The sequence below is a fragment of the Oncorhynchus mykiss genome, chromosome 17, assembly GCF_057628025.1.
Source record: "Oncorhynchus mykiss isolate SJ-2025 chromosome 17, ASM5762802v1, whole genome shotgun sequence".
Taxonomy (NCBI): domain Eukaryota; kingdom Metazoa; phylum Chordata; class Actinopteri; order Salmoniformes; family Salmonidae; genus Oncorhynchus; species Oncorhynchus mykiss.
This window is the reverse complement of record NC_143038.1, coordinates 2,043,981-2,066,649: the sequence shown is the minus strand read 5'-3', so window position 1 is coordinate 2,066,649 and position 22,669 is coordinate 2,043,981. Positions and strand designations below refer to the sequence as shown.

At 43.1% G+C, this 22,669-nt stretch overlaps 2 protein-coding genes across 51 annotated transcripts in view; both read left to right on the top strand.

The window, feature by feature from the left end:
- Nucleotides 1-11,798, top strand: part of LOC110485646 (nuclear factor 1 X-type) — a 153,520-nt gene extending 141,722 nt beyond the window's left edge. For 27 of the 50 annotated variants that reach the window (XM_090204418.1, XM_090204413.1, XM_090204416.1 and 24 more), the window contains 4 exons: nucleotides 765-934; nucleotides 1,560-1,716; nucleotides 4,354-4,442; nucleotides 6,872-11,798. In XM_090204418.1, the coding sequence (XP_090060544.1) occupies nucleotides 765-934; nucleotides 1,560-1,716; nucleotides 4,354-4,442; nucleotides 6,872-6,886 (431 nt within the window). In that variant the 3' untranslated portion in view covers nucleotides 6,887-11,798. The remainder of the gene's footprint in view (nucleotides 1-764; nucleotides 935-1,559; nucleotides 1,717-4,353; nucleotides 4,443-6,871) is intronic. The other 23 variants (XM_090204444.1, XM_090204461.1, XM_090204450.1 and 20 more) reach the window with 1 other exon arrangement.
- A 4,040-nt stretch (nucleotides 11,799-15,838) lies between these two features.
- On the top strand, nucleotides 15,839-19,902 carry LOC110485645 (RING finger protein 11). The gene is made up of 4 exons (XM_021556749.3): nucleotides 15,839-15,982; nucleotides 16,207-16,352; nucleotides 16,719-16,888; nucleotides 17,135-19,902. Exons 2-4 carry the CDS (start codon nucleotides 16,254-16,256, stop codon nucleotides 17,304-17,306), a joined length of 441 nt encoding a protein of 146 aa, XP_021412424.3. The 5' UTR covers nucleotides 15,839-15,982; nucleotides 16,207-16,253; the 3' UTR covers nucleotides 17,307-19,902.
- Nucleotides 19,903-22,669: the final 2,767 nt, after the last annotated feature.

The window sequence follows — 22,669 nt, the reverse complement described above, 5'->3', positions numbered from 1 at the left end:
CAAACCACAGGGGGAAATCATGTGACGTCCACTCTCTAACTCTCTCTAATCACCACACTGATAAACACACTAATAAATCACACGCATTTACATCTATAATAAACCCCTGGAGAAAATCATGTGATGTCCACTCTCTAACGCTCTGAAATTACCACACTGATAAACCAATCTGCCATCAGATGAATTAACAGATGTATTCAACCCAGTAAGGATTCAGTCTAGTGTGTTGGATTACATCAATTACTCCCTTCAGTCTAGTGTGTTGGATTACATCAATTACTCCCTTCAGTCTAGTGTGTTGGATTACATCAGTTACTCCCTTCAGTCTAGTGTGTTGGATTACATCAGTTATTCTATTCAGTCTAGTGTGTTGGATTACATCAATTACTCCCTTCAGTCTAGTGTGTTGGATTACATCAATTACTCCCTTCAGTCTAGTGTGTTGGATTACATCAGTTATTCTATTCAGTCTAATGTGTTGGATTACATTAATTACTCCCTTCAGTCTAGTGTGTTGGATTACATCAGTTATTCTATTCAGTCTAATGTGTTGGATTACATCAGTTATTCTATTCAGTCTAATGTGTTGGATTACATCAGTTATTCTATTCTGTCTAGTTTGTGTCACTGTTGTGTTTCTTGTCTTCTCTGAATGTGTTATATGAATTGTGTCTGGAGTGGGATTACATGGACCCAACTAACTCTCCTCCCTCTGTCTCTTCTCACGCTCTCACTCTTCCCCCTCTCCTCCCCCTCTCTCTCAGGGAGTCCCCGTGCCTCAGCGTCAGCTCTCCACTTCCCCTCCTCCTCCATCATCCAGCAGTCCAGTCCCTACTTCACTCACCCCACCATCCGCTACCACCACCACCAGGACCCGCTCAAGGAGTTTGTCCAATTCGTCTGCGCCGACGGCTCGGGGCAGTCCGGGGGACAGGTGAGAGGTCAGGGAGGGTTGGAGGGGACATGGGACACACACAGACTGTTAGGGTTTCACGCCACACAAACGGACTAAGACCCTTGCACTTCCACACGATCCGTTGTACTGGATTGACTCCCTATAGAAAAACGCTGGAATATTCAGCCATGTTATCTTGCTGCTCTTCTGGGATTCTACCTTCTTATGGTCCACAATCTCAGATCCCAGATGTATATTTTTCCCTCCCTTTTTAAGTTCTGTATGTCCCAGTCTAACTCCCACATTCTGTCTGTCTTCCTGCTCTAGTGTCCTCCAGTATTTATTTCCATTGTCGTCATGGTTTCTGTGTGTTTGTGTGAGACTGACTGGTGGCTAGCTGGTGCTTCCATCAGCCGTATGTGTGTGTCCCTGTCCTGGGTGGTGTGTGTGCTGAGTGCTCACCCTGTCCTGGGTGGTGTGTGTGCTGAGTGCTCACCCTGTCCTGGGTGGTGTGTGTGCTGAGTGCTCACCCTGTCCTGGGTGGTGTGTGTGCTGAGTGCTCACCCTGTCCTGGGTGGTGTGTGTGCTGAGTGCTCACCCTGTCCTGGGTGGTGTGTGTGCTGAGTGCTCACCCTGTCCTGTGTGGTGTCTGCTGTCTCTGCAGCCTAACGGAGGTGGTCACAGCCAGAGCAAAATGCCAGGCTCCTTCCTGCTGCCCCCGCCGCCCCCAGTGGCGCGCCCCGTGCCCCTCCCCATGCCCGATTCTAAACCAATCAACACACCCCCCGACGGCGGCGGACTCAGCTCGCCCGCATCTCCGTGTAAGTGACCCCCCCCCGCTCTCGCCCTCACCTCCAACCACTTCGCCCCTCAGACCCCCTGAGATATCTAGAGATATCAAATCCTAAATCAAAATGAGTACATGTAGGTTAACTCTAGGTAGAGAAACCCCACTCCCCAACCAAGGGTAGTTGGTTAGAGTCCCAAACCCAGTCACCACCTCCTCACTCCTGACCAGAGGAGGCTGGTGGGAGGAGTTAAAGGAATTAATTAATGGAACAGAGCCAAAACACTGTTGATTCCATCCTTCCATCCTCCTCCAACCAGCCTCCTCGGATCCTGAGCGCCCTGCAGTCCTCACTGTCCCCTCCCTGGAGCAGTCCTCACTGTCATCTCCCTGGAGCAGTCCTCACTGTCACCTCCCTGGAGCAGTCCTCACTGTCCCCTCCCTGAGCAGTCCTCACTGTCCCCTCCCTGAGCAGTCCTCACTGTCCCCTCCCTGAGCAGTACTCTATCCACTCCTGTAGAGCAGACTGCCACGCCTATGCCATAGATCCCTATCAATCTCTCTCTCTTGCTCTCTCTATTCCAACCTAACTTTCCTATTTCTTTCTCTCAGTTCCTCTCTCTTTTCCTCTCTCTCTCTCTCTCTCTCTCTCTCTCTCTGTGTTTCCTGCTAGCACCACAGGAGGCAGTGTAGCTAGGTTTTCTCCCTTCTTCTGGTTGAAGTGTTTGTAGTGGGGGGGGGACCAGTGCCCTGTATTCTGTCCTATAGAGTAGGTCCTAGTGTCTGGCTAACTGCTATCCTTTCAACCCAGACTATGCATGGTCTGTCTATGACAACAGAAGACTAAATTGACCCCTCTCTCATTTCTTGTTTTTCTTTGCTTAATTTGATATACTCATTTATTTCCTTTCTTTTTTCCTTTCATTCTTGTTTTTCTTTGTTAAGGGAACAAAATTAGGGCAGTTGGCGTGGACTCCATAAAACATCACGATGCCCCACTTTACCCATGATGCCCCACTTTACCCACAATTCCCTTGCTTCCTTCCTTCCACATTATATCTCACAACAATAAAAGAAAAAAATGAGAATAAAATAAAAACAACTTGAAAATCACATACATAAACAATAAATATCAATCATCATTAAACATATACCGCTAGGTCTAATTAGGGAAATGGGGGGAGAAAGGAGTGTCGCTCGTGGGGGTGTGCATGCTTTACCTCCGTTGGCTGGCTGGCTTGGTTCCTCTAGGCAGGCAGGGCGAGGTGCGTTGAGAGTCGGGCCGCGGGAGAGGCACACCGAGAGAGAGGGGGCACTGGACGGAGCTGCTTTGGTCACTTCCTGTTATTTTTCTTTGTCTCTTTCGTCGTCCTGTCTTTCCTACTTTCCCACCCCATTTTTATAGTTTATCGCCTATCTGTATCACTTTATTTATATAATATACTTTTATATAAATAAATCTACACCTCTTCTCTCCCTCCTCCACCTCCTTGTCTTTATTTATCTTATTCATTTTGTTCCCAGTTTTCACCACACACACACACACACATACACACACACACACACATGAATTCCCACAAACTACTCCAACCTCCCCCTCACTCCGCCCTCACTCGGTCAGAATGGCAGTGTCATTCAGCTGCCTATCATTGGAGTCCAGTAAGCACAACAACTGCCCTACATTTGGACCCCTTCTCTGGTCTTGAGTACCTTCACCAGAGTAACATGAGCTCCTTATCAACAGAATGGAGCATTGGCCAGCACACAAATTATGATTATTTCCTATTGGTTCTCCTCCATAGAGTTTATTCCCTATTGGTTCCCCTCCATAGAGCTTATTCTCTATTGGTTTTCCCCTATAGAGCTTATTTCCTATTGGTTCCACCCATAGAGCTTATTTCTTATTGGTTCCCCCATAGAGCTTATTTCCTATTAGTTCCCCCCTATAGAGCTTATTTCCTATTGGTTCCCCCTATAGATCCAGACACAGGGCCCTGGGCTGCAAGGTGTATCTGGGACTAACAGGAGGAGGAGGCTCAGCCCAGTTTACTTCACTTCCCCACAGTAACTAACCCTCATAAAGAGCTCCCATCTATCCCTGTCTGACCCTCATAAAGAGCTCCCATCTATCCCTGTCTGACCCTCATAAAGGGCTTCCATTTTTCCCAGTCTATCTATCTAGGAGACTTTGGGACTACAGTTTATATGCAGTATTATCAATGATCAAGACTGATCAATTATCAGTATAGTCTTATGAATTCTAGCTCATTCTAAACATAATTTCCCAGAATCCAGTAATAACACAGTAACATGCACATATTGTACAATTGTGTGTGTGCGTGTGTGTGTGCGTGTGTGTGTGTGTGTGTGTGTGCGTGTGTGTGTGTGTGTGTGTGTGTGTGTGTGTGTGTGTGTGTGTGTGTGTGTGTGTGTGTGTGTGTGTGTGTGTGTGTGTGTGTGTGTGTGCCTGTGTGTGAGTGTGCGCATATGCGTGTGGCTATGTCTGTCTGTGTGTGTGTGTGTGTGGGTTTGAATATGCGTGGGTTTGAATATGTGTGGGTTTGAATATGTGTATGTGTGTGAATGTGTGTGTGTGTGCATGCATGTGTGTGTGACTATGTGTTTGACTCTGCATGTGTGTGTGTGACGGTGTGTGTATCTCTCTCTGTAGCATACTCCACGGCAGGCTCCACAGCTCCCAACAGGTTTGTCAGCATCGGAGCACGGGACAACTTTCTGAACATCCCCCAGCAGTCTCAGGTAGCTACCACCTCTCTCCGCTTCCACACACTATCTCACATTTTCTGCCAAACAATTGTAAACACGACAAAACACAACAATCAGACATGTTTTTTTTAATTGGTATTGGTTTGCAGTCTTTGCGACAGTAAACTTGTGGTCTTACCCAGAGGACACACAGAAATCTGCACATCAACAACATTAACTTCAGGGGTGTACATGTATACTGTAGATGGCTGAGGTTTTGGCGTATCAGACTCCTTCCTCAGAGTACAGTCCACTTGTGGTGTCTCCCTGGCTGTCTGTGTTGTGCCACTGGGCTGCAGTGTGTTGGGTTGTCCTCCATTACCTACACTACTTTTCTCATTAGGGTCTAACCGCACCTGCCTGCAGACCACTCAGCTATCCCTCCCACAGACACACATGGAAACAATCTGCATACCTCCTATTCTGTTCTCTCGCTCTCTGTGTCTTCTCTCTCACTCTCTGTCTTCTCTCTCTCTCTCTGTGTATTTTCTCTCTGTGTCTTCTCTTTCTCTCTCTGTCTTCTCTCTCACTCTCTCTCTGTGTCTTCTCTCTCACTCTCTCTCTGTCTTCTCTCTCTCTGTCTTCTCTCTCTCTCTCTCTCTCTCTCTCTCTCTCTGTGTGTGTGTCTTCTCTTTCTCTCTGTCTTCTCTCTCTCTCTGGGTCTTTTCTCTGTGTCTTCTCTCTCTGTCTTTTCTCTCTATGTGTCTTTCCTCTCTCTCTGGGTCTTCTCGCTCTCTGTCTTCTTTCTGTGTCTTCTCTCTCTCTCTGGGTCTTCTTGCTCTCTCTCTGTCTTCTCTCTGGGTCTTCTTCTTTCTCCCTTCCTTTCCTCTACCTCCCCTCTCTCGCTTATCTCTTTCAACCCTCCCTTCTTCCCCCACACACTCCCTCATCCACAGATGTAACCCTGGCACAGAGGGAGTCGCCATACACACACACACACACCTTCAACTGACTTACTAGTGTAGTTTGAGAGCAGAGACATACACTGCGTATACAAAACATTAAGAACACCTGCTCTTTCCATGACACAGACTGACCAGGTGAATCCAGGTGAAAGCTATGATCCCTTATTGATGTCACCTGTTAAAACCACTTCAACCAGTGTAGATGAAGGGGAAGAGACAGGTTAAAGAAGGATTTCCAAGCCTTGAAACATTTGACACATGGATTGTGTATGTGTGTCCTTCAGAGGGTGAATGGGCAAGACAAGAGATTGAAGTGTCTTTGAACAGGGTATGGTACTGGGTGCCTGGCACAACGGTTTGTGTCATGAACTGGGGGGGTGCAACTCTGTATTAGGGTAGGTGTTCCTAATGTTTTTTACACTCAGTGAATAACTGGTCTGAGGAGCTCTCTGGTGGCTAAACACAAGTCATGCCGGGAGAGAAAGAGAGGGGGTTAAGAGAAAGAGAGTTAGTTCAAGCTCTGTGCTCCACAGGCAAAGTCACGTCCTGACTGTCTGGTTGCCCGTGGCAACCAGACATGATGTCATAGGCAGTTTAACTTAGCCTTGAAGGGAGTTAAGGAGAAGTGGGAGTGGTCAGTCCTGCCAGGGATTACATTGGGGGAGAGAGAGAAGAGAGAGGAAGTTGGGAGAGAAAAGAGGAGGAGTTAGAAGCCCAAAAGGATCCTGGGAAAGGGAAAAGGAGGAAGGAAAGAGAGGGGAAAAGGGGGGAGAGAAACTTTCTCTCCGGGGTCCTATAGGAATGTAACAGAATAGAGAGCAGAGCGTAGCTATAGGGCCGTCAGTGATTAGCTGCCTTTCCCTGGGTCTACTCTGTGGAATGTTGTCTGGAGCCTGAGCAGAGCTGCCACTTAACCAGACCTGGGTTCAAATACTATTTGAAATATTTTCAATTGTGCCAGGCAAGCTCAATCCAGCCAAGAAACTATTTCCAATAGTATTGGAACCCAGCTCCCAGAATCAAATGCCAACCCTATAACTCTGCACCCTCAGTGAGTCTTATCAAACTGTGAAACCTGATCCTGGGAGTAGCTGCATGGCCTACAGTAGTTGACTTCATGGTGTCATTTGAAACAGTAAAGAAAGTCTTGTGAATCATGTTACATCTAAACGTTGTACTTATTGGAGACTTTGACGGTTGAAAAACTACAACGTGAAAGTAGTACTTTTACAAACTGTCGTCTTGAAATGACTTACTTACATACTGTGTGAGGAATGATCAACTTAAGGTTCCTAGGCATTGGGGTATGATCGAGGCTCAGCTCAGTAAAGGGAAAAGTTTGCTATGAAGGATGGCCCTCTAGTGGCTAGTTAATATTTTGCATGACAACATTTTTTTAAATCGATTATTTTCCTGAACCATTTATTTACTTATAAATGTGTAACTGTTGAACTTAGTGATGTTACCACATGACAAAGATGAACCTGATGTTTCCTGTATTTTATTTCTCTTCTACAGTCTTGGTTCCTCTGACAAGGCCTCCGACTCAACCGCTAGAATTGTGTCATGAGAAAATTGGGAATGGAAAAACAACACAACACACAAAACAAACCAACACTGACTACAAACAAACTGCTGACACTAAAGTATTTTTGCTCAACAACCAACAACACAAAAACAGAAAATAACCCCCCAGAAGAATACCCATTTCCACGATTTGAACATTTGAACCGGAACAACCATCTCCCTAAACAGAAGGCTGAAATGAGATTGGTTGAAGTGGACAGACTCAGAACGAACGACAGAACGAGGAAGAAGAGGAGGAAGAAAGATGAGGAAATGTCACACACAAAACATGTCAGAAAGCAAACAAAAATATGCAACCTGACAACTAACTGACCAATTTCGTTTTATTGTTGTTTTTATATTTTATTTTCACAATGAAACTCCATGCAATGGCTGGGAGATCCACCCACACACAACAGTGTAAAACACATAGTTGGCAGAATTTGGTCATTTGAGCTATAGCTATAAACATTGTCACCGCCCAAAAGAACCCATTCTGTAATCCTTTAGTCTCTCCTCCTGACGGTGCTTTACGTCCCTGCTCCCTCTCTCATCTGTCAACCAGGTGTCCAGGGTTGCCCCGGCAACGCCCACAGCCTCACACAACCACATCCGACTGGCCTCACTGCCGCTTAATGTACTCAGCCCTGAATCCCCTCCCTCCTCCCTTCTTCTGATTGGCCAAACACTGGGACACCATCCAATGGTGTGATACCATCTGCACTAGATGGCTGGTTTTAGCTTACCCTCTTGTGAAGAGCGATAGCCAATAGCATGAGCCGAGAGCGAACACAAAACAGTCAGTCAGTCAGACATGAGACAGTCAGACATAACAGACAGAAAGTCAGTCAGTCAGACAGACATAACAGGGAGACAGACAGACATAAGAGACAGACATAACAGACAGACAGTCATACAACACTATGCCCTCTTTCGTCCCCTCACCTATGCACTACTGAAACAAATAAGGGAGGAAACAGAGCGATCCAGCAGGTCGCTGAAGGCAGTGTGTGTGTGTGGGCAATGGGCTGTGGCTCTGGCATCCTGGCACTCACACATACACGCACTCACGCAGACTCAAAGTACGTACACACACACACACAGATCATTGTCTCCAGAACCCACACGTCTGGCAGACACAACTGATTCACTGACAATACCATTTTGTCTGTGTGTCCTTCACAGTAACATAATACATGCATAGGATCAACATCATCATGTAATAACTAGCTTTCTTTTGGTTTGTAGCCGTTTTCTTGCATTTCATTTTGTTTGCCGGATTGGTTTTGGTTTTGTCTCACTTGGATTCTTTTGCTTATGTTTGACCTTCTTCCCTGAGATCTTTTTCTTTCATCCGCTTTTTATTTTGCAGAAAAAATATCATCTTCGTTTGCAATAACAGGCATCTCTGAAATCTCTCACAAACACCAGTACAGGAACTTGCGACAACCCCTGCCCTGCTTCACCCTGTAACCACAGTCCATTCACAGTAGCGCCCGGAGGAACACACGCGGACACACCACCGTATCAAAATGCACACTACTAACACCGTCACCCTGATTCCAAACACAAAGGTGAGCCTTTATATACGAGTTTCTCCAAACTGCCTTTGATAATGGTTTTTCATTCATTTTGACATTTGTCATTTTTAATTTGAGATACCTTGTTTTTTTCTATTGTAAATGTGATTTATTAAATTGTTATTGATATTGTACTTTTTTTTTTATCATGACACAATAATTCAAACAAAAAAAAGCCAAACCTCACAAAATAACTGGACTGCCTAGCTGTTGGTTTCTTCCATGTGCAGGGATAGAATTGTCTGACAGCCCAGGCACTCTGAGTTTATAGTAAAATTAGCTCTATGTACTCAAATCATATATCACAACTATAACAATCTATGGAAGTGCCTCTGTACTCCCCTATCATGCAATTAGTTCAAATTCAGGTTGATGTTTTTGTTCACATATATGCTAAAGCTACAAAGAATGGTGATGTTTCTTCCTATATGGAAACCATTGGCTATAGGACAGAATCTTTGTAGAAGACTGCAAAATTTTATAAAGAGAGAGAGAGAGATCTTAAACATATATATTTATGGTATATGCTCCTTTTTTAAACTTGACTAAAATGAGCTTGTTGGCAGTTTAGTTATTTTCTGAACTCTTGAGCTAGCAGAATTCCATGATGGACAGCACCTCACTGTCACCATGACAATTCAATGAGCGCCCACCCAACCTCCACAAATCTACAGTGCAACATTCAAAAAAAACGAAACAAAAATGTCCATGATGCAAAATAGATGAAACATGTCAAAATCGACAATGGAAAAATTGAAGAAAAAAAGTGTTTGTTTTTTGATGGAAAGTATTATTATTGAAAAATATGTGTCGATTGAGCCACGTGCAATGCATTGGGTAGATTCATTGTGTTTTGTCTGTTAGAGATTTTTAAGAAAGCTAAGAAGAAAAGAGAAAAAAAATCTATTTGTTTCAAGTCCGATGTGCTCCTGGACTCTAAACTAACAGAGCCATATCCTAGTCTTTGTAAGTTGGGGGTATTTGTTTTTATTTTCCTTTATTGTCTCTTTTTTAATGTTTAACGTGTAATCATTTGTTTATAAAAAATGTTTGGAGGGGCTGAAGGAAGAAACATTTCTTACAAAACGTTTAAAAACAAATTGAACATGGAATGAAAAAACGGTGAAATGAAAAACCGCCACTTTTACACACTATAAAGTACATTCAAACTATTACAAAATGAATGATAATGAACAAAATAATGACTACCTTTAGGAAACCGCATTTATTACTCCTCTTCTCTATTTCTATTCCTTCTCCTGTTTGTAATATTGAGTGGAGGGAGGGGTTCCTATTCCTTCCTATATTCCTCTAGTAGGTTGTGAAACAAAAGGCATTTTGGTTCAACCTTTAGATAGGACGAGAGCTGTACTGTAGGCTTATCAATGCCCACAACTACTTCTTCTGATTTCTCCCAGATTATTATACTCCTCTCTCTGAGTCTGAGCAAGGGAAAAAAACAGGAAAATGGCAGCTTAGAATTTGTTTCATTTGAGGAGCCAGCCAGTCTGTCAGAACCATGACGTAACGATAGAAATACAGTAGGCCTATGCAAAGTGAGCTTCCCTCCACCCCTTCCTTCTCCACCCTCTCCCTCATTCCCCTGTAAATTCACCTTGACTAGTGCTTGTGCTGTAGTGTAGTTTCCCAGCAGTTAAAGGTTGTCCCTTAAAAGTGCCTTTTGTTCACAGACTCCATTTTGTAATCCAGATCGCTCTCCTTTCATTCGAAATAATTCAAGGTAGAGGTGGAAGTGCCCCTAAGTGCAGATCTAGGATCAGTTTACTGTATATCCTGACCTGAACCATTAGGAGGGGATATGCAAAACTGATCTTAGATCAGTGCTTAGTGAGCAACTTCATCCGACCTCAACCTTTGAAAAATGATCCCCCTCCATTGTATCAACCTTCCCATAAATCCTTTCCCTTTTCAAAATCCGTATATATATAGTACAAAAGGAAACTGGTGTGAATTAGTTCTTTACTTTTTATTGATAAATGATGAAAAAAAAATACTGAAAAGGCAAAAAAAACTTGTTCTCGTTCCCCCTTGCTCTCTGGCTTTTTTCTTCTTCCCTCCGTCTCCTCCTCTCCTCTCCTCTGTCTATCTGTTCTCTCGTAGACACCGGAGTAGTCTGTAACTGTGTCCTCTCTCTCTCCTTCCCCCTCCCTCCCTTCCTTCCTTCCGTTGATGGAAGGGGTTGTTGAAAAAAAAAATGGCCGAAACTTTTTGTCTTGAGCAGAATGCAGTTAGCTCACGTTATTCTTGTCTGTATTGCCTCTTCTTCACATTGTATACCATTACCCATCCTCTTCAGCTTCTCCATTCAAACAGCTAATGTAAGTGAACAAATTACACCAATGGGCTTTTGGGGGTGCGCCTGCCCAGTGTAGGGTAGGACTGGGTGTTAGGGGTTATGGGGGTAAAGGTCTTAGGGGGTCAATAATGTTGGGGTAAAGGAGAAATTATAGGGGTACCTTTTGGGTGTTGGGGGGGGGGGGGCTGCTCTTCTGCTGTGACAAGTTAAGAGTTTTTATTTTATTTATTTTGTTTTATTTTATTCCTTTATTTTTATTTTTGACTTAATTTGGATTTTTGCTTTCATAGTTCCTAACTATCAGGGTATGCCGTCATTGAAACTCTATAAGAGAGTCTTGGACTGTAAATGAAATGCTACAAGCACCTTATAACTACTGGCTGAGAAAAGGGGGTTTGCAATACTACCAGCACACACACACACCTAGTCATGTATCAAATACTCTAAACTCTTGTATTATTATTGTGAGGTTTTATCTAGTGAAGCCAGGAGCAGTATTAGCCATTGGCAAAACACACACCACAACCCACCATATAGAGCCAGCATGAACCAGGCTTGAGGCATACTCTCAAGTGAAACGTAGAGATATCAGTTTGAATGCCAGGCTCTAAAAACTTCAGTTTTTAGATTATTTTTTATTTTTTTCATGGTGTCTAGACAGTACGCCCTTTGACCCCCGACCCTACGCCCTCAGAGCAGAAGAGCCCCACTCATGCCTGTAGCTCTGTTTGAAATGGCACCCTATTCCCTGCATAGTGCACTACTTTTTCACTATTCCCATAGGGCCCTGTTCAAAAGTAGTGCACTATGTAGGGAATAGGGTGCCATTTTAAATGTATCCCATGTCTTTGTGTATAAGAAACACCCCCAGAGCTCTATAGGTGAAATGCATGTGTTAATTACAGTTTCTTTTCCATAAGAAGAAAAACACAGTTTGAGCAGAGCAGCACCTTGATTGAATAAAAGGATGTTCTTGACTGTAGCATCTTGACTGTGTTGTGTCTTTATTTATGATCATGACTGAGAATGGAAATTATGATAGTGGAACCTCATACCTTCATGACAACTTCAGGTAGTTTGATGTGGAAAGGTAGCCATACAGTGAAGGATGTTCTTGACTGTTGGATCTGTGCTGTCTTCATTATAATGACTGGAAATTCATATGATGAAGGGATATACAGTGGGGTAATAAAGTATTTAGTCAGCCACCAATTGTGCAAGTTCTCCCACTTAAAAAGATGAGAGAGGCCTGTAATTTCCATCATAGGTACACTTCAACTATGACAGAAAAATTAGAAAAGAAATCCAGAAAATCACATTGTAGGATTTTTAATGCAAATGATGGTGGAAAATAAGTATTTGGTCAATAACAAAAGTTTATCTCAATACTTTGTTATATACCCTTTGTTGGCAATGACAGAGGTCAAACGTTTTCTGTAAGTCTTCACAAGGTTTTCACACACTGTTGCTGGTATTTTGGCCCATTCCTCCATGCAGATCTCCTCTAGAGCAGTGATGTTTTGGGGCTGTTGCTGGGAAACACGGACTTTCAACTCCCTCCAAAGATTTTCTATGGGGTTGAGATCTGGAGACTGGCTAGGCCACTCCAGGACCTTGAAATGCTTCTTACAAAGCTACTCCTTCGTTGCCCGGGTGGTGTGTTTGGGATCATTGTCATGCTGAAAGACCCAGCCACGTTTCATCTTCAATGCCCTTGCTGATGGAAGGAGGTTTTCACTCAAAATCTCACGATACATGGCCCCATTCATTCTTTCCTTTACACGGATCAGTCGTCCTGGTCCCATTGCAGAAAAACAGCCCCAAAACATGATGTTTCCACCCCCATGCTTCACAGTAGGTATGGTGTTCTTTGGATGCAACTCAGCATTCTTTGTCCTCCAAACACGACGAGTTGAGTTTTTACCAAAAAGTTATATTTTGGTTTCATCTGACCATATGACATTCTCCCTCTTCTTCTGGATCATCAAAATGCTCTCTAGCAAACTTCAGACGTGCCTGGACATGTACTGGCTTAAGCAGGGGGACACGTCTGGCACTGCAGGATTTGAGTCCCTGGCGGCGTAGTGTGTTACTGATGATAGGCTTTGTTACTTTGGTCCCAGCTCTCTGCAGGTCATTCACTAGGTCCCCCCGTGTGGTTCTGGGATTTTTGCTTACCGTTCTTGTGATCCTTTTGACCCCACGGAGTGAGATCTTGCGTGGAGCCCCAGATCGAGGGAGATTATCAGTGGTCTTGTATGTCTTCCATTTCCTAATAATTGCTCCCACAGTTGATTTCTTCAAACCAAGCTGCTTACCTATTGCAGATTCAGTCTTCCCAGCCTGGTGCAGGTCTACAATTTTGTTTCTGGTGTCCTTTGACAGCTCTTTGGTCTTGGCCATAGTGGAGTTTGGAGTGTGGCTGTTTGAGGTTGTGGACATGTGTATTTTATACTGATAACAAGTTCAAACAGGTGCCATTAATACAGGTAACGAGTGGAGGACAGAGGATCCTCTTAAAGAAGAAGTTACAGGTCTGTGAGAGCCAGAAATCTTGCTTGTTTGTAGGTGACCAAATATTTATTTTCCACCATAATCTGCAAATAAATTCATTAAAAATCCTACAATGTGATTTTCTGGATTTTTTTTCTCATTTTGTCTGTCCTAGTTGAAGTGTAACTATGATGAAAATTACAGGCCTCTCTCATCTTTTTAAGTGATAGAACTTGCACAATTGGTGGCTGACTAAATACCTTTTCCCCCCACTGTAACTATTGTTAGTCTTATTAGCAGTGGGGGGAAAAGTACCCAATTTCATACTTCAGCAAAAGTAAAGATACTTAATAGGAAATGACTCAAGTAAAAGCCACCCAGTAAAGTACTACTTGAGTAAAAGTCTAAAAGTATTTGGTTTTAAATATACTGAAGTATTAAAAGTATACTGAACAAAAATATAAATGCAACAAGTGTTAGTCCCATGTTTCATGAACTGAAATAACATATCCCAAAAATGTTCCATATGCACAAAAAGCTTTCCTCTCAAATTATGTGCACAAATTTGTTTACATTGCTGTTAGTGAGCATTTATCCTTTTCCAACAATCTATCCACCTGACAGCTGTGGCATTTCGAGAAGCTGATTAAACCACATGATTATTACACAGGTGCACCTTGTGCTGGGGACATTAAAAGGCCAATCTAAAAATGTTGCAGTTTTGAGGGAGTGTGCAATTGGCATGCTGACTGCAGGAATATCTACCAGACCTGATGCTATTCTCCAGTCATGTGAAATCCATAGATTAGGGCCTAATGAATTAATTTCAATTAAGTGAGTTCTTTCTATGAACTGTAACTCAGTAAAAAAATCTTTGAAATGTTTTGTTCAGTATAAATGTTATTGCAAAAATATACTAAGTATCAAAAGTAAAATTTTAAATCCTTTCACATTCTTTATTTAAGCAAACCAGACGGCATGATTTTCTTTTGTTTTATGGATAACCAGAGGCACACTCCAACACACTGACATTGTTTACAAACAAATCATTTGTGTTTAGTGAGTCAGCCAGATCAGAGGCAAAAATCTAATCAAATCAAATTTTATTTGTCACATACACATGGTTAGCAGATGTTAATGCGAGTGTAGCGAAATGCGTGTGCTTCTAGTTCCGACAATGCAGTAATAACCAACAAGTAATCTAGCTAACAATTCCAAAACTACTACCTTATAAACACAAGTGTAAGGGGATAAAGAATATGTACATAAGGATATATGAATGAGTGATGGTACAGAGCGGCATAGGCAAGATACAGTAGATGGTATTGAGTACAGTATATACATATGAGATGAGTATGTAAACAAAGTGGCATAGTTAAAGTGGCTAGTGATACATGTATTACATAAAGATGCAGTAGATGATATAGAGTACAGTATATACGTATACATATGAGATGAATGTAGGGTATGTAAACATTATATTAGGTAGCATTGTTTAAAGTGGCTAGTGATATATTTTACATAATTTCCCATCAATTCCCATTATTAAAGTGGCTGGAGTTGAGTCAGTGTGTTGGCAGCAGCCACTCAATGTTAGTGGTGGCTGTTTAACAGTCTGATGGCCTTGAGATAGAAGCTGTTTTTCAGTCTCTCGGTCCCAGCTTTGATGCACCTGTACTGACCTCGCCTTCTGGATGATAGCGGGGTGAACAGGCAGTGGCTCGGGTGGTTGTTGTCCTTGATGATCTTTATGGCCTTCCTGTGACATCGGGTGGTGTAGGTGTCCTGGAGGGCAGGTAGTTTGCCCCCGGTGATGCGTTGTGCAGACCTCACTACCCTCTGGAGAGCCTTACAGTTGTGGGCGGAGCAGTTGCCGTACCAGGCGGTGATACAGCCCGACAGGATGCTCTCGATTGTGAATCTGTAGAAGTTTGTGAGTGCTTTTGGTGACAAGCCGAATTTCTTCAGCCTCCTGAGGTTGAAGAGGCGCTGCTGCGCCTTCTTCACGATGCTGTCTGTGTGGGTGGACCAATTCAGTTTGTCTGTGATGTGTACGCCGAGGAACCTAAAACTTACTACCCTCTCCACTACTGTTCCATCGATGTGGATAGGGGGGTGTTCCCTCTGCCGTTTCCTGAAGTCCACAATCATCTCCTTAGTTTTGTTGATGTTGAGTGTGAGGTTATTTTCCTGACACCACACTCCTAGGGCCCTCACCTCCTCCCTTAGCAGTAGGGATGACCATGGATGTTCTCTTGGTAAGTACTTGAATTGGACCATTTTTCTGTCCTGCTAAGCATTCGAAATGTAACGAGTACTTTTGGGTGTCGGGGAAAATGTATGGAGTAAAATTTGTCAAAAATATACATAGTAAAGTACAGATGGCCCCAAAAAACGACTTAAGTAGTACTTTAAAGTATTTTTACTTAATTACTTTACACTACTGCTTATTAGGCATATTTTCTCGTCCACCTACCCGCCATTTTTTCGAAAGGCAACTTCCGGATCTCCCAACTTCCTATTAACTAGCTACGTCACTTCTGTGTATACAGTTTGTAAACAAAGCCAAAACAAAGATGGATTCATCAAGAGGTTTAATCTAAAAATATAGTCAGATCGAATAACCAAATAGCACAAATTGAAATCGGTGTCATTTACAGTTCACTGACTTAGGTATTGGTATAATTAGAGACAGCATTTACATGTCGTTGTTTCGAGCGATATTTACTTTTATTTCTAAGTTACACAGCGATTAGAATTGTTTTTCTGCATCGACGTTGGAGGGCTGTTGTTCATTCCTACTCGCTAGCTACCCAGCAGGCTAGCTAAAAAGACAACTTATTTAGCAAGACACGTAAAAATATTTGTTTTTGTTGCTTATCTTGCTGTCCTGTTAGCTAGCTGTCCTGTTCGTAGTGGGGATTGTGTGTGCTGGTCCAGTTCAATGGGGAACTGTTTGTCTTCGCAAGGCGCCGACGACTTGTCTCTCCTCAACGAGTCCCAGGAAGCCAGTGTTCCAGGGGAGCCCCCACCGCCTTACCAGGTAAATTCAGGGGGAGATGGATCACATCTATACCGGGGATTCATTGATAACAATGTCAACTAACTGTCCACGTTGTTAAGTTAGCCTAGTGGTATGTTGCATGGGCTGTGTTTTGTATCTTGTTGCTCATTTCGTATTATGTCAGAAGTTTAGGGTTCACTAGTAAGCTATAACTGTCATGTGAAAAATTCTGGCATGGTTTAGCTTACCAACACCTATGCTTTCTGTCCATTTCCCCATCAAGTCAATGGTATAAAATCTGACTGAGATAGTAGAGGATCCACATGTAGTTTTGGGGGTGTCCAGAGACTCCCCGATGACTGTATCATGGGTTACCCTGTACCCCTCTCCCCACATTCCATACAGGAGCGTGTTCAGGCGCCAGTGTACCACCCCACCCCCAGTCAGACGTGCCTGGCCAGCCAGCTGACAGAGGAGGAGCAGGTCCGTATCGCCCAGCGGATTGGCCTCATCCACCACCTCCCCAGAGGCATCTTCGACCCCGGCTCTGAGCCCTCTGACAAGAAAGTCAAAGAGTATGTATTTTTCTGCCCTGTGACCAACCATATACTTTTCTTGTAGCTCAACCAATTTAGACGCTAATTTACTAGCAATGTCCTATTTCTAGCCACATTATCTTGAGCCATGGCCCAGAAGGATATTAGTGGGTCCTCACCTCATCCATTACCAAGTGTATGTAAGTTAGCTGTAGGCCTCTTATTATTTGAAACCAAATTTAGACTAAATGCTATCTGTCATGTCGTGCGCCTCACTCTCTCCAGGTGTGCGATCTGCATGAATGACTTTGAGTACGGCGACCCCATCCGGTTCCTTCCCTGCCTGCACATCTACCACGTGGACTGCATCGACACCTGGCTGATGAGGTCCTTCACCTGTCCTTCCTGTATGGAGCCTGTGGATGCCGCCCTGCTCTCCTCTTATGAGACCAACTGAACTGGTCTCATAGGAGACCAGTTCACTCATCTGAGCAGTCTCTGGCTGGGTCCTGTTCATTAGGCCAAACAGAAGAAAACTGATTAAAACAGGGAGGGACTTGCCCTGGACTTGTCCAATAAGAAGTGCTTGTTCAATTTTTTTTCAGTTGCAAAACTATTCCCTATTTAATGTACTACTTTTCACCAGAGCCTTATAGGCCCTGATCCAAAGTAGTGCATTAAATAGGGAATAGTGTGCACACAATCCTAGAAACTTCCCCTCTAACAGAGGTGCCAAACGCCCTTACACATCACCTCTTTAACCTGGATGTCCTAGTCACACAGCCCTGGGAGGAGTGATGGGTTGTGTCAAAATATTTTTTAAATGTAACCTTTATTTAACTAGTGAAGTCGGTTAAGAACAAATTCTTATTTACAATGACGGCCTACACCGGCCAAACTCGGACGGCGCTGGGCCAATTGTGTGCCGCCCTATGGGGACAGCCAATTGTGATACAGTCTGGATTTGAACCAGGTGGTCTGTAGTGACACCTCTAGCACTGAGATGCAGTGTCTTAGACCACTGCGCCACTTGGAAGCTCCATATGTAGGGCGTACCACACTGAGTGTGTTGAAAGTGGGGTGTTCTACTCTGTATTGGGGCTTTTGGAATTAGGAACGTCTGTCTCTTTCGCCTTTTCAGACTTGTTTTCAAATACATCTTAAGTGAAGTGAAGGATATAGATGGAGATCTTTAGAAGTCATGATGAGCGATATTATTGACAACTGATTTCACCTTTGGATGATCTGAGGGTGGTAGACTAGGGATTGGCCCATTAGTTTAGTTTATGTAGGCTGGTCTTGGATCTGTTCGTGCAACTGATGGCACAAACAGATCTATATCTTTGTTTATGTGGTTGGTTTATTTTAATTCCCTTTTCAATCATCCCCCTCCAGACTAAAATGTGCAATATGATGTGAGGAAGTGCTAGAATTGCACCGTTCTGATTGGTCAAAAGAAGGTGATCCCCGACCTTAACACTGCTGTCTCGGCCAATTAGCTTTAAGACGGGTATGGCCTTGAATGTCTCTCAAAAAAGCACAGGGCTCTTGACTAGAATGCAAACATTTTTCTCATTAAATGGCAATCATAGAGAGAGAAAAAAGTTCACAAAGTAATGAGATATGAGAATAAGCTATGAGGTCTCCATCCCATGCCGGTCTAGTAGGTTACCTCATGACTTACTACTGGCCTCATACCTTTATTGGAGATGTTGGATTTGTATGTATGTTGTTTTACAGGGTGGATTGTTGTAGCTGTTAGTCCAGATCTATTTGTGCTGTCTTGCCAAGGTGGCCAGCCTTACTGGGCTAGCTCTTAGTACCTTAAACTGCATTTTCACCTTGGATCTTTTTCCTTACAAAGCTTTGCCTTGACTGTGTGCTGTCTTACTCTTATGAGATCATGGCTTGTTGTTGTTGTTCATTCTTATGTTTACTGTTAGTGAGTGACTTTTGCGTCCAAAATGGCAAACTAATCCCTATATAATGCACTACTTTTGAGCAAAGCACGATGCAGGAACTGGTCAAGAGCAGTGCACTATGTAGGGATTAGGGTGCCATTTTGGACGTGGCCCAAAATGCTGTGCCATTATCTATCCCCGAATTCTATGCACCTTGGGATCTCCTCTGGTACCGTGTAGGTCTGGGACTGTATTCACAAAGAGTCTTAGAGTAGGAGACCGTTTTGCCTTTTGGATCAGTTATATGGACTCCTAGTCTTTGTGACGACAGGCCTTGAATCAGGACAGAGGAAACATCTTTTGTTCTCCTTTTCCCTCTTCCTTCTTCTATTTCTCCTACTACTCACTCTATTGTCTCTTTGAATAACTTTATTGTAGAAGTGTTTGACAAGAGAGAAAGAGAATGAATACGTGTCAAAATATAATTTACACTGTTTTGGATACTTTGTGTAAAGGTTGTATCTAGAGTGTTTTTTCCAATGTTGTCAGAAAATGTGTTTGTGAATATAGATCTGTTTTTTTTGTATTGTAGTGAGGATCTATTCTACATGATTGAATTCCAGAGGCTTTTTAAACTGTTTTGTCGATTGATTATTGGACTAAAATGAATAGGAAACTCTTATTGATTGACTGGGGTTTGATACTAACAAAGTAAGGACAAGTGAGAGAGGGTACAGACTCAAACTGAGGAGAATATAATGGATTGTGACTTGAACCCATTCTGAATGTAACTATCTGATCGTGGACATTACTGTGATGAAGTCAAAACCAGGAGCGTATTTGAAATGTACCCTCGTCACCAACTCTCTTCAGGCGAAAGTGGGGAAAGTATGGCTGCTATTCAGTTCAGTCCTAGACCTATGCCCTTTTTAGGTGAACGTGAGCCAACTCCTGTGACGTACAATCATTTCTGATACTTGTGTCATTGTTTTAGTGCTCCTTGAAGCCGGAGATGGAGAGTGTGTGTACTGAAAGAAGAATATGATTAGTCAGACTGTTCCTGGCTGCTGTTTCTGGGTTTTGTAATGTGTGTGTGCAATGAGGGCTCAGCTTTTAGGAAAAACTACAATAAAAAGTGGATGCCAAATCTAACCTTCTTCATATATGGCTTTTTATTACCATATTCTAATTTTGTATCTGTTTCGTCATAGTTGTTACATTGTTTTAGCAATTTGTAATAATGAATTGCAAGTGCACCATCTTTGGCATAACAGGTTAGCTAGATTGAGGTGTCTTGTGATTCCAGTATATCCCACCCACAGGATGCTTTCACCATCATAGTCCACCCATCTATCGTCCGCTACAGTGAGGTCATCAAGAAAGACCCTATTTAGATGTTTTTTTGCCTGCTAAGAATGGAAGAGAGATGACCTCAATGATGACACAGAGGTCTTCTGTCCCCTGCTAGACAAGGGCCCTGGCCATGTTCAGCGAGCAAATAAGGAGGGTTTCTTTATGTCATCTTAAGAGTCCTATCTCCTAATATACTCAGCAAAAAAATAAACGTCCTCTAACTGTCAACTGAGTTTATTTTCAGCAAACTTTAGCAAATGTGTAAATATTTGTATGAACATAAGATTCAACAACTGAGGCATAAACTGAACAAGTTCCACAGACATGTGACTAACAGAAATTGAATAATGTGTCCCTGAACAAAGGGGGGTCAAAAGTAACAGTCAGTATCTGGTGTGGCCACCAGCTGCATTAAGAACTGCAGTGCATCTCCTCCTCATGGACTGCACTCTGGAAGAAATGAAGACACCACTGCAAAATTATCAGTTACTCTGGTTGTACTATTTATAGGTATGTGTTTGGGTAAAATGTACATTTTTGGTTTATTCTATAAACTACTGACAACATCCAAATTCCAAATAAAAATATTGTCATTTAGTGCATTTATTTACAGAAAATGGACAGGTCATGGGTTCAGGTCTGGAGTCAGGGTTCAGGTCTGGAGATTGGGCTGGCCATGACAGGGTCTTGATCTGGAGGTCCTCCGTCCACACATTTATTGACCTGGCTGTGTGGCATGAAGCATCGTCCTGCTGGAAAAAACAATCCTCAGAGTTGGAGAACATTGTCAGCGCAGAAGGAAGCAAGTTTTCTTCCAGGACAATCTGTACGTGGCTTGATTCATGCGTCCTTCACAAAGACAATTCTGCCTGACTCCAGCCTTGCTGAAACACCCCCAGATCATCACCGATCCTCCACCAAATTTCACCGTGGGTACACGACACTGTGGCTTGTAGGTCTCTCCAGGTCTCACACCCACTGTGACATTTGGTGGAGGAATGTCTGCGCCAGGAGTGGCATAAAGTCACCCAACATGACAGTGAAAGACTGGTGGAGAGCAGGTCAAGACGCAGGAAAGCTGTGATTGAAAATCAGGGTTATTCCACCAAATATTGGTTTCTGAACTCTTCCTAAGTTAAAACATTAGTATTGTGTTGTTTAAAAATGAACATGAACTTATTTTCTTAGCATTATTCGAGGTCTGACAATACTGCATATTTTTTGCTATTTTGACCAATTGTCATTTTCTGCAAATAAATGCTCTAAATTACATTTTTATTTGGAATTTGGGAGAACTGTTGTCAGTAGTTTATATAATTAAACAAAAATGTTACTTTTACCCAAACACATACCTATAAATTGTAAAACCAGAGAAAGTGATCATTTGCAGTGGTTTCTTAATATTTTCCAGAGCTGTATATTACCTATGCCTATCCTGCCATTCATTGTAATTAGACTGGTATAGGATTCATCCCTGACCAAGATGGCTGCCGTGTTTGCCCAATTATGGATATTGGAGGGTTTATTGTCACATGTGCTCCTGCTACACCCCCTAGTGGACATTCAGTGTCTCCTTGACCTGCAGCCATTTCCCCAGTTCTCTCCCTCTCGCTCTTCTTCTATCTCTCTCTCTCTGTGATTTTGTGGTTGGAGACAGGTGTGCTGGAGTCAGAGCAGTTCCCCACCAGCTGCAACCCGTTCCATAATCAAGACCTCTACAAATACTCAATCCTGCCACTTCCACTCTGCCAGATCGTAATCTCCATTCATTTTGTCGCTCTGATTCTGGGTCCTGTCTCCTGTTCCACATTTCACCACCCTGCTACCCTGTTCTGAATTCAGCTCATCATCACTCCCTTGGATTCCCCTCCAGACCTGTTTGCCCTGTCCCAACCCAGCTCACTCCAACCTCAGCCTCCACGTCGGGTTTCCTACAACTCATCCAAGCTTCCCTGGATCTGTACTTCATCTCTCCCTGTGTTGCAATAAATATCTTGGTTCAGTCATCCCTGTTTCCTGGTCTGAGTTTGCTCTTGGGTTCTCCTGTGCTGCTCCGCTTAACATTTGACAATGTCCCTCTAGTAATTCAATAGGCTCTCTATAGGTTTACAGCAGCCCGCAGGACACATGGCAAATTCAATTGTATGATGACAAAAACGTCGCTTGACATTGAGCGCCATCAAGTGACGTCACTGTGTAAAACACCTCAATATTAGTTCATGAAGACAAATCACTTTATAACCTATATCTGGCGTTGTGGCATACACATCTCTCTCCATTTTGTTTGACTACACAGGAAGTGATAAATAACAGGTCAAACGTGGCCCGTCATATCCCTTATAAGTTTGTATGAGTTCAAATGAATGGCCAGTTAGAGCTCTGCTCACTAGTTCCAGAGCTAATGATGGCCTGTCTTACAGAGAAGCTCATCAGATAGTTCCTGACCCTTCAGGGGCAGGCAGCACTGTCAACCGACATCACTGTCAATCACATGAGGGGATGGATCATCTTCAATGTTCAGAAAGCCTTCCTGAAAAAGTGAGAGCAACCTCAAGGTCCACAGGCA